This window comes from Lipotes vexillifer, unplaced genomic scaffold (genome assembly GCF_000442215.2).
Source record: "Lipotes vexillifer unplaced genomic scaffold, Lipotes_vexillifer_v1.1 scaffold1261, whole genome shotgun sequence".
NCBI classification, from domain to species: Eukaryota; Metazoa; Chordata; class Mammalia; order Artiodactyla; family Lipotidae; genus Lipotes; species Lipotes vexillifer.
The window spans coordinates 1,232,431-1,249,600 of record NW_006796548.1 but is presented as its reverse complement, the minus strand read 5'-3'; the positions used below and the strand labels follow the sequence as shown (position 1 = coordinate 1,249,600).

Sequence of the window (17,170 nt, the reverse complement as noted above, 5' to 3'; positions counted from 1 at the left end):
TTCCTGCTTACCAAATTGGCAAAATTTAAAATAGAGTATTAATAAAATTGATTAAAAGTCACTCTGTAAAATAGTTTGACATTATCTTGGACTGAAGTTCAAGATGCAAATTCCCTATGATCCAGAAATTCTACTCCTAAGCATATATAAAGGAACTTGCACATGTATACCAGGATACACATATGAGAATATTTATAGCACATTGTTTAGAAATACAAACATAGTATAAAACAGGAAAGAAATACAAAAGTTCAGGCTCGTGGTTGGTTACTCTGGAGAAGGAAGAAGTGGGATCGTGGAGGGGTGCACAGGAGCTTTACAAGTGATACGTCCCTTTTCTTAAACTGAGTGATGGGTATTCTATTCTTAATATTGTTCGTTATTCCTTACATGTGTTTAAGTTAAAAGAAATGAAAAAAGACAAGGAAGATAGACTGAAGAAATTCTGATGTTTATTTAATAGGCATTCTAGAAGAGAGTAGAGGGGAATGGCAGAGAAGCCCTATTTCAAGAGATAAGCAAAGAAAAAGGTTAATTAAAGCCATCTTCAAAAAGGAAAAACAGGGCTTCCCTGGTGGCGCAGTGCTTGAGAGTCCGCCTGCCGATGCAGGAGACGCGGGTTCGTGCCCCGTTTCGGGAAGATCCCACATGCCGCGGAGCGGCTGGGCCCGTGAGCCATGGCCACTGAGCCTGCGCGTCCGGAGCCTGTGCTCCGCAAATGGGAGAGGCCACAACAGTGAGAGGCCCGCATAACGCAAGGAAAAAAAAAAAAAAAAGGAAAAACAAAAAAATAAAGTAGTATTTATTTTTTAAAAGAATATCATTTTTTCTGGCTGTGCCACATGATATGCGGGATCTTAGTTCCCCAACCAGGGATCAAACCCGGGCCCCCTGCAGTGGAAGCTCGGAGTCTTAACCACTGGACTGCCATCGAAGTCCCGATAAAGTCATATTTTAAAGGAGAGGATGGACTGCTCACATTTTAGAAATTACCAGGCAGTATGCTCTCTGAATGTCTTAAGATTGGGAGAGTAAATTAACACTGCCCTTTAGGATTAAACTGAGGCCTGGGCCCCGTCTTACAGCTGTCCCCTCTTGTCTCTTCTCAGAGAGTACACGCTAGATGTGTATCGCCTCTCCTCCGTGGTCACACAGCACGATGCCAAGAAAGCAGGAGCTGAGGTGGTGAAGCAGGTGGAGCACCCTCTGCTGAGTGGCCTGCTGTACCCAGGGCTGCAGGTACCTGGGAGGGATGGAGTTGCCTGATGACCTTTTCTGCTCTAACTACTGGTCACAAACCTCTCTCTCAGCCCCAGTCAGACCCACATAACTGGCTGTTCCTTCACCTTGCCGTAGGCCTTCCTTCCTGTCTTCCTTTCTCCCACTGCCCCTCCCCCAGGCTTCCTGGATCACTCTTTTTTTTTTTTAATTTATTTATTTTATTTAGTTATTTTTGGCTGCGTTGGGTCTCCGTTGCTGCACGCGGGCTTCCTCTAGTTGCGGCAAGCAGGGGCTACTCTTCATTGCAGTGTGCGGACTTCTCATTGCAGTGGCTTCTCTTGTTGCAGAGCATGGGCTCTAGGCGTGCAGGCTTCAGTAGTCGTGGCACGCAGGCTCAGTACTTGTGGCTCGTGGGCTCTAGAGCCACAACTTGTGGGCTTACTTTCTCTGCAGCATGTGGGATCTTCCTGGACCGGGGCTGAAACCCGTGTCCCCTGCACTGGCAAGCAGATTCTTAACCACTGTGCCACCAGGGAAGCCCCTGGACCACTCTTTGACTTCTTCCCCTACCTGTCTGTACTTTAAAACACTGCTCATCTCATATGTCTTCTTTACGGGTAATCATGATCCCTTAATTGAAGAACATTAATTTCAGAGTGATAAGTGAAAATAAATTTTAAGCATGATCTTATTTCCCTTTAAGCAAAACAAACACATCATATTTCCTGTGTGTGCATATTTGTGTGAGCATGGAGAAAGCATGGAAAAATTCAAACCAAGCTATTGATACTGGTTATTAGCTCAGGAAGGTAGGATGAAAATGTCGATAGCCTTAGCTTTTCCTTTGTATATTTCTCTAATGTTTGATATAAGAAAATCAAGTCATACAAACTACTGTATATAAAATAAACAAGGTCCTACTGTGTAGCACAGAGAACCAGATTCAGTATCTTAAATTATAACGGAAAAGGATCTGTAATAGAATATATGTACATATATATATTATATACATATGTAGAATGTATATATATTTTATATACATATATAAAAAACTGAATCACTTTGCTATACACCAGAAACTAACACACATTTAAATCAACTAAGCTTTAATAAAAATTTTTCTTTAATTTAAAAAATAAATTTTTTTTTAAAAGTTGAAAGAAAGAGGGCTTCCCTGGTGGCGCAGTGGTTGAGAGTCCTCCTGCCGATGCAGGGGACACGGGTTCGTGCCCCAGTCCGGGAAGATCCCACATGCCGCGGAGCGGCTGGGCCCGTGAGCCATGGCCGCTGAGCCTGCATGTCCGGAGGAGCCCGTGCTCCGCAACGGGAGAGGCCACAACAGTGAGAGGCCCGCATACCGCAAAAAAAAACAAAAAAAGTTGAAAGAAAGAAAAGAAAATCAAGTCTTCCCTTGGTCAGGCACTCTAGATCTACAGTGTCCACTATGGTAGCCTCTTGTCATAGTCATATGTGGCTACTGAAGTAACTAAAATTAAAGTTGTTAGTTCTCCAGTCACACTGGCTGTTATTTCAGTTTGCTCAGTTTGCTCCTGTGGCTAGAGGCTAACCTGTTGGACAGGACAGATATGGAACATATTCATCCTCACAGAAAGTTCTGTTGGACAATGCTGTTCTCACATTCTAACTGCTTGCTCACCTTCTCTTCCTCTCCCCCTGAATCCAGTCGCACACTAAATGTTATCAATTCTATTTCTTTTTTTTTTTTTTTTTTTTCTCAACCACTGTGCCACCAGGGAAGCCCTATCAATTCTATTTCTTAAAAATCTCAAATTCATTCTTGCTCTACGTCCTCACCGACTTGGTTCATTGTTATTTCTCACCTGGCCTCTCACAGCAGGCTTCTAGCCGTTTTTTTTATCTCTAGTTCTCAGGCCACCATTCCACACTCTGCCGCCTTACTGGTGTGATTTTTCTGCAGTGTGTGAAGCATGTTTCTTCCCTCCTTAAAATCATTCACTGGCCAGGATGTTGCTAGGCACCCTCACATGACATTCAGGGTCCTTACCAACTTTTCTTTTTTAAAAAAATTAATTAATTAATTTATTTTTTGGCTGCGTTGGGTCTTCATTGTGCAGGCTTTCTCTAGTTGCGGTGAGCGGGGGCTACTCTTCATTGTGGTGCGCGGGCTTCTCTTGTTGCGGAGCACAGGCTCTAGGCGTGCAGGCTTCAGTAGTTGTGGCACTCGAGCTCAGTAGTTTTGGCTCGTGGGTTCTAGAGCGCAGGAGCGCGGGCTTAGTTGCTCCACGGCATGTGGGATCTTCCCGGACCAGGGCTCGAATCCATGTCCCCTGCATTGGCAGGCGGATTCTTAACCACTGCACCACCAGGGAAGCCCTTTACCAACTTTTCTAACCTCATCACTCACCACTTCCCACAACCCTTGGAGTTTGTGCTTTTGCAGACTGAATCACTCATAATTTGCCTAAACACTTCACACCTCTGTGCCCTCTCACATTCTGTTTCCTCTGCATGGTGAAAAGCATCTATATATTCAAAACCAAGCTCAGCCCACAATCTGATTCTAGGAAGCCTTCACCACCACCAGTCTGAACAGAGATAATAATTTCTTTCTTCGTGTTAACATGTTCCTTAAATGAACATGTAAGTTAGCCCTTGGCATGCTGTATAGAAATTACGTATTCACGTTTCTCTCTCCCCAGCTAGTTAATTAGCTTCTTGAAGGCAGAATCTGGGTCTGATTTCATCTCTGCATCCACAGGACTGGCACTAGGCCTGACATCTAATAAGTGATAGTAACTTTATACTAGTTCAGTCTTGCCCCATTTTTCTGAGCTCTCACAGGACTTACTTTTTATGCCAGTTATTTGACACTTGTCACAGGCTGCCTTATTCATTGGGTACTTTTGACATGACTATGATATGTCTTCTCTGCCTTCCTCACTGGATTGTGAGCTTCCTGAGAGCAGAGACTCTTCTTATTTTTTTACCCCATGACATCCACATCGAATATTGTTCACTGCAGGCACTCAGCAAATGTGTATCTAGCTCTTGAAGCCAACAGGAAGGCTGAGTGCTGCTTATTTGCTTCCTGGTTCTACCTTCGGAAAATTTTAGTGGTTTTCAAAAGTTTCTGATTTCTTAGACCCATACAGAGGAAATACAGTAGGAGTTTATGCTCATGTGTTTCTTTCCACAGGCCTTGGATGAAGAGTATTTGAAAGTAGATGCCCAATTTGGAGGAGTTGACCAGAGAAAGATTTTCACCTTTGCGGAGAAGGTTAGTGTCCTCTTTTTCCTATCTTTTTTTCTTTTGACCCGCAGAGGTGTGCATTAAAGTTTCTTGAATGTGCCAGTGCCAGCAATCATATGGTATGGTAGGTATTATTCACCTTGTTTTGCAGATGAGAAAGCTGAGGATAGAGAGTAAGAAAGCTGTCCAGTATCACACAGTTAGTGACTGAGCAGGAATTAGCATTCAGATCTGTCTGACTCAAAAGCCTGTGCTCTTGCTGCCGCCACCAGGACGCTGCCCCCAAAGCTGCTGGATTTGCTTCTTTTCTTTTTTTTATTCTTTTTTGCTTCTTTCCTAGTAGCTCAGTTTCCAGGGAAAGGCAGCACCAGTCAGAACTACTGTTCTTTCCCAGACCATTTGGTCCATATTGCTCTGGATCTTAAATAAACGACTCATCTCTGAGATGAGGTTTAACAGGGTTTAAAGGAGGAAATTAGCACAAACCCATAATACTTCTTTTCTGGGAAAGAACTTGAGTAAGTTGAAAGGGGCTATTGAGAAGTGGTTGGTATTTTTGAAAGCTTCTCAAAACCTCGTATTGGTAAGGGAGTAGAGAAAACACTGCTAGTAAAAAAGTAAATTCCTGATGGGTGATTTGATGACTCTAAAATGTTTCTACCCTTTGTCCGAATAAGTATACAAATATGTCCTCAAGATATTATTTTATTTAATTAATTTATTTATTTATTTGCGGTACATGGGCCCCTCACAGTTGTGGCCTCTCCCGTTGCGGAGCACAGGCTCCGGACGCGCAGGCCCAGCGGCCATGGCTCACAGGCTCAGCCGCTCCGCGGCATGTGGGATCTTCCCAGACCGGGGCAGGAACCCGTGTCCCCTGTATCGGCAGGCGGACTCTCAACCACTGCGCCACCAGGGAAGCCCTATAATTGTTTTTTAGACAGTCAATTTTCGTGTATACTTACCCCCACTTACCCTTTCTGATACTCTTGATTTCTTCCTGCGGTTCTGTGCCTCTGTGCTTCCCTCTGGGATCATTTTCCTTTGGCCTAAAGACCCCTTTGTGTTTTTTGTTTGCAATGCAGGTCTCTTGGTAATGAGTACTTTCGGCTTTCTTTTGTCTGAGGACATCTTTCCTTTGCTTTCTTTTTTGTTTTTGTTTTTTTTTTCCCTTGGCTCTCAATGAGTATACAATTCTAGGTTTGCAGTTATTTTCTTTTAGCATTTTAAGGAGTTGTCCTGTTGCCTCTGGCTTTTATAGTTTCCATTGCAAAGTCACCTGTAAGTATCATTGTTTCTTCTTTGCAGATAGTATATCTTTTCTCTGGTTGCTTTTAATGTTTTCTCTGCCTCTGATTTTTAGCAATTTGACAATGGTGTTTTTAGCTTTAGTTTTCTTTGTATTTATCCTGCTTGGATTTTGCTGAGCTTCTTGAGTCTATGGGTTGATATTTTCATCACATTTGGAAAATTGTCCCCTACTGTTTCCTTTAAATATTGTTTCTGTCCTCTTCTGTCTCTCCTCTTGAGACCCTAATTTTACACAGATTAGACCTCTTGATCATGTCCCACATGTCTCATAGCCTGTTCTGTTGTTTCCCTCTGTGCTTTAGTTTGGTTATTGTCTATTGATTTTTCTTCATGTTCATTAATCCTGTCTTCTGTTAAATCCATCCAGTATTGTACTGTGCCATTTTAGAACTTCCATTTGATCCTTTTTTATAGATTCCAGTTCTCTTTCATAGTTCTCCATCTTTTATCCATTCTGTCCATCTTTTCCTCTGTTTCCTTTAACACACCAGTCATAGTTATTTTGACATCCTGATATCCTTATTCCAGTATCTGGATTATTTCTGCGTCTGCTTTTATTGACTGTTTCCTCTTGACTATCAGTCATTTTTTTTCTGCTTCCCATTTCTAGTACTTTTCAGTATATCAGAGATACCGTAGATATGCTGTAGAGGCTCTGAATTATATTTATAGAGTGCATGTTTTCTGTTTAATTACTGACTTGTCACCTTGATTCTGTCAAGGGTGGGTTTTAGGCTTTGTTAGAGTAGGTCTATTTCGGTTTGCTCTTACTCCTATAATATGGACCTTATCTTAGTATGTGGCCTTTCTGGGGTCTCAAACTGAAATCTTAGGGTATTCACAAAGCCCTCTCTGCTTTGATTGGACCTAAACTTCAACTTCTGTCTCCCTAGCACTGTGGAGCCCCTAAAATTTGTTCAGGTCTCCAGCCTCCCAGAGCCTGTTCTCTGCTGGGCTTCCTGCTGTCTCTCCGAATGAATGCACAGCTATGAGTCAATCAGGAAAGCAATGGAGAACTTTGACCTAGATTTTTGGAGGGGGCTCCCTTCTCTCTGGAACCCTCCCCAAATCCTAGCCTCCTGGTAGCCCTGAATTCCAATCTCTATCTCCTCTGCTTAGTCAGACTGCTGCTCTCTGCTTGGTCTCTTTTTTCTCAGCACTCAGTTTGAAAAAAATGCCCTCAAGGAGAAAGCCAGGGTGGATATAGGGTCACCTAACTCCCTTCTGTCAAGATTTGTAGCCCTACACTTGTTGCTGTCTAATGTCTGCAAATTGTTATTTGCAGATTATAGAAATGGAATATTTCTATATTTCCAGCTTTTAGAGTTGTTTATGGCGGTAGGGTAAGTCCAGTAGCCTCACAATGTAATACTAATAGAAAAACAGTAGGAAAAAAAACCCTTGTTAATATTATGATCACCACTGAAAAGTTATATATTCAGTAGAAAAAAAAGATTGGCATGAATATATCAAACTGTTATGTGGCAGGCCAGGTTAGATGAGATCAGGGCACCGAGGAGGAATTCATACTAATATCTGATTTCGTGTGTTTCTTTCTAACCCCCTAGTACCTCCCTGCACTTGGCTACTCAAAACGGGTCCACCTGATGAATCCTATGGTTCCAGGATTAACTGGCAGCAAAATGAGCTCTTCAGAAGAGGTAGGTTGCCAAGCTCTGACTTGAGTTGAGAAATCTTCAAGAGATGAAGAAATTGAGGACTAGAAAGAACAGTAACCTGGCTAACTAAAATTCTCAAATATCTGAGCTATAAGAAATCTTAAGTTATACAATTAATTCCAGTGGTTCTTGAGTATTGAAGGACCCAGGGAGCAGTCCTGATGAGATCCAATCATAATTTTAAGTTTTACCACTGCTGATAAAAAGTACAAGCAAAAGGACTTCCCTGGTGGCACAGTGGTCAAGAGTCCTTCTGCCAATTCTGGGGACACGGGTTCAAGCCTTGGTCCGGGAAGATCCTACGTGCCACAGAGCAACTAAGCCCGTGAGCCCCAACTACTGAAGCCCACACTCCTAGAGCCTGTGCTCCGCAACAAGAGAAGCCCACGCACCGCAACGAAGAGTAGCCCCACGCTCGCCACAACTAGAAAAAGCCCGTGCGCAGCAACAAAGACCCAACGCAGCCAGAAATAAATTTAAAAAAAAATGTACAAGCAAAAGTAGTTTCTTCACCCATAGAACTGTGATAAAATTCAGCCTTATTAATGAGAAGGCTGTGGTTGCGTTTCACCAATTAGCATCTTTTTAAAAAAAATATTTTATTTATTTATTTATTTGGTTGCACTGGGTCTTAGTTGCAGCCGGCAGGTTCCTTAGTCGTGGCTCACTGGCTCCTTAGTTGTGGCATGCGAACTCTAAGTTGCGGCATGCATGTGGGATATAGTTCCCTGACCAGGGATCAAACCCAGGCCCCCTGCATTGGGAGCTCAGAGTCTTAACCACTGCACCACCAGGAAAGTCCTGAGCATCTTTTTATTTTTAATTTAATTTTTATTTTATATAAAAATTCTATATAAAAAATTAGAGTATAGTTGATTTACAATGTTGTGTTAGTTTCAGGTGTACAGCAGAGTGATTCAATTATACATACACATATATCCATTCTTTTTCACATTCTTTTCCCATATAGATCATTACAGAATATTGGGTAGAGTTCCCTGTGCTATACAGTATGTCCTTGTTGACACCAGTTAGCATCTTGATTCTTAGGGTGATGTTTAATATAATGATTTTGATAAATATTATGTCTTTTAACATTTAAAAGTCCTGCTTGGGGAAAGTGCAGTTTTGTTCTGATCACTGAGGCACAGAATAGAAGAATTAGTGGAACTCAAAGATGTGAAAGGTTGGGTTCTGAGTTCCCAAACATGGCTGGTCTTCAGAATCAGCTAGGGGACTTTTAAAAAAGAGAGAGAGGGAGAGGGAGAGAGTTGGTTAAGGCCCTGTCCTTAGAGATTCTGATAAAGTGGTTCTGGGGAACAACTCAGGAATCTGTATTGTCTTTCAAAGCTTACTAGTTGATTCTGATTGAAATCATTTTTAGACACTCATCTAGTGCTTTAAGTCTGATTTCTAGATCTTTGTCTGATCATGGATTGGTAAATATAGGCATAGAAACCGTTATTGTTATTTTTAAAGGAATAGACTCGTTCCTTTTTCTCTCATTAGAATGCCCTATATGTCAGTTGTTTCTCTGACAAAGTCTATCACTCACCCTATTTAGTAACGTTCACCATATCTTCATCCTGGAAATCAGTGCCAGCAGCAGTTCCTGAATGTGACTGCCGCAGAATCACGTGCAGAGCTTTTTAAAATACAAATGCCTGGGCCAACCCCAAGAAATTTTGATTTATTAGGTTTGGGTGGAGCCGGTAATTTGTGTTATTTTAAGCACCAAAGGTGATTGATTCACATACAGTCGTATGTTGACCAGAGCTTGGTAACCACTGGACACAAATGGGCGTTGAGTTCACTCACTCCAAAATAAGAAACAAAGCCTGTTACCCTAAAAAGCACAAATGGCTCTAGATAATACCTAATACCTGGTGTTGGTGATGGCTGTGAAACAAGTATTCTGACACACTGCTGATGGCAATGTCACTTGATATATGCTGTCAGAGAACAGCTTGGAGCCTAGCAGTTTTTGGTAGCTATAATCCTAGAGAAGGCAAAAGGACCTCTGCAAAGATGTTCATCGTAGCATTGTATATAGTTTGTAAAAATGAGAACATAATCCAACAGTTTAGAAATTGCCAAATAAATTATGTTGTCACTAATAATTGGGAATATAATACAGCATAAAAATTACAAGCGAAGACTAGGTAGCCTCTCAAAAGTACTTATGATACAGTCTTAAGTGAAAAAACACAGGAGTTTTGTTCTCCAGCTACAAATTTGTAACGATTTCGTATGCTGCAAATAAGGCCTGGGAAGAAGAGAGAAAAATTAAAATATTTTTATTTAGTATTGTGAGTGGTCCTTCACTTATATGAATTCTGCTTTTGTTAAAGTCATTTAATGTTTAAATCTTTGTGCAAAAAAATTAAAATACAGATCAGTTGAGCATATTCTCATTTTCAACCACAAGAGGTCCTCCTCTCCTCCCTGGCTTCTAGGAGTCCAAGATAGATCTCCTGGATCGGAAAGAGGATGTGAAGAAAAAACTGAAGAAGGCCTTCTGTGAGCCAGGGAACGTGGAGAACAACGGCGTTCTGTCCTTCATCAAGCATGTCCTCTTTCCCCTCAAGTCTGGTAAGATACTGCCTGTTTTCTTCTCGGAGGCCAGGCTGAAATAGCAAAACCAGTGCTGTGATCATACTTGCGGTTTGTCACAGTCTTCCTCCAGGGGCTGGCTTCCCCGATTCTCTGCTCTGATTTCTCATATATTAATGTGTGATTGAAGTGGGGATATTGTTGAGTTATCTGTGTGTTTGTTAACAGGGTAGGTTCTAAGTGGGGTGTCAGGGTGAGCAGGGGTGGTAGAAATGAAGGGGTCAGGCAAGTGGACTAGAGGAATACAAAAGAGATGTAAGACACGATCGTTCCCCCGAGCTCAGATGCTAGCTGGGTATACAGCATTGCCACTCATTCAATTTAAAAACAATAGAATGCCATATGATGAAGTTCAAAATATATGGCAGAAACTACAGATACCCATACATTTGGGCCAAGGAATGCTGACTTGCCATTATCAGTGAGTTTGTTGGCATGGATCCTTTTTCTCATAGAGTTCGTGATCCTTCGAGATGAAAAATGGGGTGGAAACAAAACCTACACAGCTTACTTGGACCTGGAAAAGGACTTTGCTGATGAGGTAATACCAGAGGAGGAGTAATCCCCACTGAACTCATTCTGACAAATCTCTCCATGTGGCCTCGCCAGGTTTCTTGTTACGTGCCACAGGGCTCTGTCATCATGCTCTTGGGTCCATATATTTTGTATTAATGGCTTAGATTCACGTGGTTCATGGATTAGATTAGCAAATGGCACAAAACTAATATATTGGTGTCCTAATCACACTCCAAAGGACTTAACCTGGAATGAAGGGCTGACAAACTCAACAAGATGAAGCATTTCAGGGACAGGTACAAAATCAAGGTTCAGAAAAGAGACACAACTCTAAAAGAACAGAATAGAGAATACTATTCATTTCGACAAACAATTTAACAAAAGACTCACTAGGTTCGCATGTGTTTGGCACCATGCTAGGGGCTGGCATTACAAAGAGGATTAAATCCTCATGAAGCTCATAGTCCCTAGGAGAGGCAGACATGTAAATAAGTAATCATTTACTGGTTACTGTACCAAGTATACATGATCCAGAAATAGAACAGGAGGAAGTGATTACCTGGCTGTCTGGGAAAGCTTTGTGGAGGGGACAACATCCAAACACTGTTTCACTTGAGGATTAGGAGTTCATGAGGAAACCTGGGAGGGAATGCATTGTGCACAGATGTGGTAAGATGAAAACAGCATGGTGTCTAAGGAATCACAAGTGCTTTCATCTCACTAGAGTCTACAAGGTGATGGGGGGCACTGCGGGAGAGGGAGGCAGGGCCAGATCATGAAGGGAAGGAGTGATAACAGTGTGTATGGGGAATGAAAGGAGGGGTCTTGACTGAATTTGGGCTGAATCAGCAACGTGATGGGGCTGTCAGAAATGTTCATGAGGTCTTGGCCTCAGTCATCAGAAATGTAGAGTGTGGAACCAGGGAGTTGATCGTCTGTTCAGTTCTACATTGTTCTGAGTACCTTTGGGGTTGTGCATTCAGCCCTGGACTTCAATTGTGTTAGGTTTATTTGACAATCTGGGGTGTGTTGGTGGGGAGAGGAAGGATGCCATGATAGGGAACAGACTGCAAACTGTGTCACAAAGCACAGCTGAAAGAACTGGGCGTGTTGAGCTGGGAAGCAAGTATGTGTTCACCCATCCTTGAACACAGGAAGGGCTCTCCTGGGAGAGGGGTGAGGTTCCTTCTTGTGGCACCAGACGGCTGAACTAGGGCTGCGGGTGGGGACCACAGGGAGGCTTGTTTAGGCATGAAGAACTTTCTAGTGGCCTCAATGGTGTGGTGATGGGCAGGGCTGCCTGGCCTGACCTTGCATTCCCCATCACTGAGGTGTTCAGGCAGAGGCCAGAGGACCACTGGAAGCAAGGTTGTATGAGGGTTTGAGCATCAAGTGGAAGAAAAGACTCAGTGACCTCTGAGGGCCCTTAAGGCCCATTTTTTGGGCATTTGGCAGCTATTGCTCTGAAACCCTTCTGTCTGCCATCTGAGGCAGCCACAGAACCCACACCCCATTCCTCAACCCTGTGAACAGTCCTTTGTGGGACTGATGAGACGGAATAGAAGAAACGCTTCTGAAGAAAGAGCCTGACAGCGTAACCAGCAGCACTTTCTGTGATGGTGGACATGTTCTCTCTGTACTAACACAGTCGCCACTGGCCACATGTGTCTGTTGAACCTCACAATGTGACCAGTAAACTGAGGAACTGAATTTTAACTTACATTTAAATATGCACATCAGGCTTGTGGCTACTGTATTGGACAGTGCAAGTCTAAAGCTTTTCTATTAAAAATGAAACATTCGGGGGCTTCCCTGGTGGTGCAGTGGTTGGGAGTCTGCCTGCCGATGCAGGGGACACGGGTTTGTGCCCTGGTCCGGGAAGATCCCACATGCTGCAGAGTGGCTGGGCCCATGAGCCATGGCCGCTGAGCCTGCGCGTCTGGAGCCTTGCTCCGCAATGGGAGAGGCCACAACAGTGAGAGGCCCGTGTGTCGCAAAAAAAAAAAAAGAAAAGAAACATTCGGGACTTTTCTGGGTGGCACAGTGGTTAAGAATCCTCCTGCCAGTGCAGGGGACACGGGTTCAAGCCCTGGTCCGGGAAGATCCCACATGCCGTGGAGCAACTAAGCCCATGCACCACAACTACTGACCCCACGTGCCACAACTATTGAAGCCCTCACACCTAGAGCCCACGCTCCACAACAAGAGAAGCCACCACAATAAGCATGCCTACTGCAACGAAGAGTAGCCCCCGCTCGCCACAACTAGAGAAAGCCCATGTGCAGCAACGAAGACCCAACGCAGCCTAAAATAAATAAATTTATTTTTTTTAAAAATGAAACATTCCCAAGGAAACGAAGGAATAACATCAAAAACAAAAACATAGGCATTGTTTTATTACATGTATTCATACCTAGGGGACGTCCCCTCAGAATATCTTAGAAGATCCTTTGGGGCCAGATTTGGGATGTAAAAGTGGTAGTCACAGGACACGAGAAGAAAAAATGGAATTACTGAGCTCCTACCATGTACTAGCACTACTCACCATTTTTACCCATGTTAAGTGATTTAATCCTTATTCTGACTGTAGCAGGTAAAGGTATTGTTATTTTCATTTTTTAAGTGAAGAATCCAAAGCTCAGAGGGGTTAAGTGCCTGGTTGTGGGTCAGCCAGCTAGCTGGGACTCACCCCAGACTCTAACTCCAAAGCCCTGTTCTTCCTTCTTGCTCACTCAGCTCCCCGCTCAGGCTGTCTCTGGCTCCTAGGTTCCCTATGTGAATGTTTCCCTACCTGTAAATAACACGTGCTTTATGCCACTACTCTGAGCATAAATGGAGGGACTATGAGAAGTCAATTAAAAACATTCAGCCTCTAAAAACCCTCAAGTTAGTGTGGAATTCAGTGTCAAAAGACCTGGGTCTTGGACATATTAGATAACCTTTTGAACCTATTTCCCCTTCTCTGCTCTACCTGCTTATTCTGAGGTTCAAATAAGACTCTGCTCAGAAGACACCCTGCATCCTATATGCACATTATTCTTAGTAGATTCAGGTGTCCTATGCCCAGTTCACCTGTTCCAGTGCCCCTTCTCACCTGGTCTTGTACACTTGCAGGTTGTGCACCCTGGAGACCTAAAGAATTCTGTTGAAGTCGCCCTCAACAAGTTGCTGGATCCCATCCGGGAAAAGTTTAATACCCCTGCGCTAAAGAAACTGTCCAGCGCTGCCTACCCAGATCCCTCGAAGCAGAGTAAGGCCAGCTGGGGAGGGGTCGGGCTTGTGGGGGTTGGGTGTGACATCATCAGGTAGAGAGCCTGTCAGTGGGCCTCAGTAAAGGGTCTGTCTTCAATTCAGGCCCAGGAAGCCGGTGGTGGGGGTGTGGTCTGAAGTGCAGGAATGTCATGCCCGTTGACTGGTGGAATGGAACTCCAGTCATCTTGAATTTGGTTTGGTCGGTACTATGAAGTGATTACATCCTGCTGTACCAACACTGCTGTGAGTGCTGGTTTGAGACATGTACTTTGATCCTTTCACAAAATCCTCCTCTTCAGTTAAGGAGACCAGTTGGGTTAGACCATGAGGGTAACAGCTGCTTGGGCAGGGTCTGCGCAGCATCTCAGGGAAGCTCATTTCTAGATTTGCCCAGTTCCCTTCCACGTGCTCCTGACTGGTTCTTAGTTGGCCAGCCACGTATCCACGATGCTGAGATAACACTGAGAGTCTTGTGTGGCCCTGCCAGAAAAGGAGGAATGGCTGAATATATGTGGAATGCCCGAATGGTGGCAAAGCTACACTTGGCCCCTCCCCTCCCCTCCAGCCCAATACCTGAAGGAGAGAGAGATGAAATCTGGCATGTCACTTCTCAAAGGCTGCTGGCTCTGTTTTAAAGAAGGTATAATTCAGTGGGTAGATTCTGGGGATTCTGCACTAAGTCTTGCTAGTGTCATTTGGGGGGATCAGCAGCTGACCTGTCATGGGAAGGAGGAGAGTTCTGAGCCTTGGGTTCTTCTCATCTGCAGAGCCAGGTGCCAAAGGCCCAGCCAAGAATTCAGAACCAGAGGAGGTCATCCCATCCCGCCTGGATATCCGTGTGGGGAGAGTCATAAGTGTGGGCAAGGTACTCATTTTCCACCAGGTCCCGGAGAGGCAGACAGGGGTCAGGTTTGTCTGCTTCCATCTGGAGGAAACCTGGCCTGGGATGGGAAGTAAGACCCCTGAGGTCATATTGAGAGTCAGAACCCAGGCATCAGGCTTTTTCCCTTTGCTATCTCTGGACCTTATTCAAACAAACACAGCCAGGAACTCAGAATACGGAGGGATGTTAGTCAGAAGGAGCTTGTTTATCCATCAAATCCAGTCTGATTGACTCACCTGGTCTCTCCCAGCTTGTCTGGACTAGCCACAGGCCTTATCGTGGATCAGCTACTTGGTCCTTCCCTCTCCCCACCCCAGAAAATGGTGAAGGGAGGACTTCCTTTTTCCCAGAGGCAGATGGCTATGCAACCAGTGGCCTGGGACCAGTGGTCTCGGTATTTTTTTCTCCCAGTATTGATTTGCTTTTCACCATATTAGACTAACCACCAAAACTACCTTGAAATAGCTGCTGATGCTTTTGTTTCGGATGGTGAAGCCAGCAGCTGCCTCTCGTCTTCCAGTCCCCCCAGGACTGGGATTGACCTGGTGCACACACGGCCATAATGGTGGCCACCCAGGCAGTTCAGGCCATTTTAATCTCTGTTAGAGGTTCCTTCCACTTCTAACACAAGTAATTAGGCTCATGTTACTCAAATCTGCCTCTTTGGGGCCCCTTCTCATGTCTGCTGCCTGGGACCTGGAGAGTTAGCGCTAAGAGGGTTCCTCCAGGGCCTCAGTAAGGAGTGGATGCCTGTTTCTGGAGTCAGAGGGTTCACCAGGCCCCATGATCTATTCCATTATGATGTTCTCTGAGCCTGACATCTCTTGCTGGCAGCACCCAGATGCAGACAGCCTGTATGTGGAGAAGATTGATGTGGGGGAAGCTGAACCACGGACTGTGGTGAGTGGCCTGGTGCAGTTTGCGCCCAGGGAGGAACTGCAGGACAGGCTGGTGGTGGTGCTGTGCAATCTGAAACCCCAGAAGATGAGAGGAATCGAGTCCCAAGGCATGCTTCTGTGTGCTTCTATGTGAGTGAGGACTTGGGGGGTGGGGAGCGCAGGGCCTGGGGAGGCCTGGAAGAGGGGGGGTTAGCCCACATGCTGCCCTTCCACATGCCAGGTGGAGGCCCTGAGAACACTACCCAAAAGATGATGCATGGAGGGATTATTTATTGTACAAGAGCCGTGGATGAAGTACTTTACCTAAAGTTAACTTTATTAAAACAGAAATTGAAGATTCTAAGCTGTGTGCATGCTCAGGTCTCTCTACTAGTAAGAGGTGAAACCAGGATTCAGACCCATTCACTGGCTGTTATGTCATATACTTCCTCCCCTAAAAGCCCAGATTTTGGAGTCTCTCCTGACATAGAGTTTCAGTTCAGCCCTGGTTAACCCAATGCGGGTGATATCCAGAGACATAGTACAGCAGTGAAGTACGCCTAGGCCCCTGGCATTGAGGGTTCCCTAAGTCCCATTAGGCCCCTAGGAAAAGGCCCCAGTGCTTTGGCCTCCATGGCAGCTGGAGAGTCCATAGCCTCACTCATCTTGTCCTGTGTGTCTTCCCAGAGAAGGGGCAAGCCGCAAGGTTGAGCCTCTGGACCCTCCTGCCGGCTCTGCTCCTGGTGAGCGAGTGTTTGTGAAGGGCTATGAGAAAGGCCAACCAGATGAAGAGCTTAAGCCCAAGAAGAAAGTCTTTGAGAAATTGCAGGTAACAATCTGCACTTTTTCCCTCATACCAGGGCTGCCTGGACTGTCTCCAGATTGCTCTGTTACTGAATCCACACCTGCCCTTTTCCCAGCTGGGCCTTCCTGCGTCTAAGCCCCTCTCTTCCTTCTTCATTCCAGACCTGTCAAATGACGTGCCTGAGGAGCCTGTGGGCCCTCGCAGGTACTGAGCACTGACAGACTGTTTGAGGCACTGTGTCAGGGACTTGAGACATTTCCTCATTTGACCTTCCATCTGTGATAGATTATCCCCAATTTATCTGGCAGGATACCTGCCAAGGCCACACAGGGTCACCGGAAATGATGGAGCCAGGATCAGAGCCCTCCCAGGGTCCCTCCCGCCCACCTTGATCTGAGAGCACTCATTCTCTTTGCTTCAGGGGCATTGACTCACATGGCCTGCCCCGAATTCATTCATTCATTCAGCACCCTAATATATGTGTCCGGCACTGTTCTAGGTGCTTGGGCTACATCATTGAGTAAAGCAGCAGAGATTCACTCTCCTCGTGGAACTAACACTACACGTGTGACTTTTCCTAGTTAGTACCTTGTTTCCTCAACTAGACAGTATTTCTGGAGGGCGTTTAGAGTGGTTTCTACCTCTCCATCCTCCTGCAAGTGGCAAATGGCTTTGTCCCCTCCCTCCTTTCCTAGTTTTCCAGGCCAGTTTTTTGAATCCACTGTTTTTTTCTAGCTATAAAATAAATTTCCATTGTAGAATTGGCTAAAATGTAGGGAA

General features: G+C 44.7%; 1 protein-coding gene across 1 annotated transcript in view; it reads left to right on the top strand.

The window, feature by feature from the left end:
* Positions 1-17,170, top strand: part of YARS1 (tyrosyl-tRNA synthetase 1) — a 30,370-nt gene that overhangs the window by 11,308 nt on the left and 1,892 nt on the right. The window contains exons 4-12 of the mRNA XM_007468691.1: positions 1,110-1,239; positions 4,400-4,480; positions 7,333-7,425; positions 9,900-10,035; positions 10,512-10,597; positions 13,687-13,822; positions 14,592-14,689; positions 15,542-15,735; positions 16,273-16,414. Of these exons, the coding sequence (XP_007468753.1) occupies positions 1,110-1,239; positions 4,400-4,480; positions 7,333-7,425; positions 9,900-10,035; positions 10,512-10,597; positions 13,687-13,822; positions 14,592-14,689; positions 15,542-15,735; positions 16,273-16,414 (1,096 nt within the window). The remainder of the gene's footprint in view (positions 1-1,109; positions 1,240-4,399; positions 4,481-7,332; positions 7,426-9,899; positions 10,036-10,511; positions 10,598-13,686; positions 13,823-14,591; positions 14,690-15,541; positions 15,736-16,272; positions 16,415-17,170) is intronic.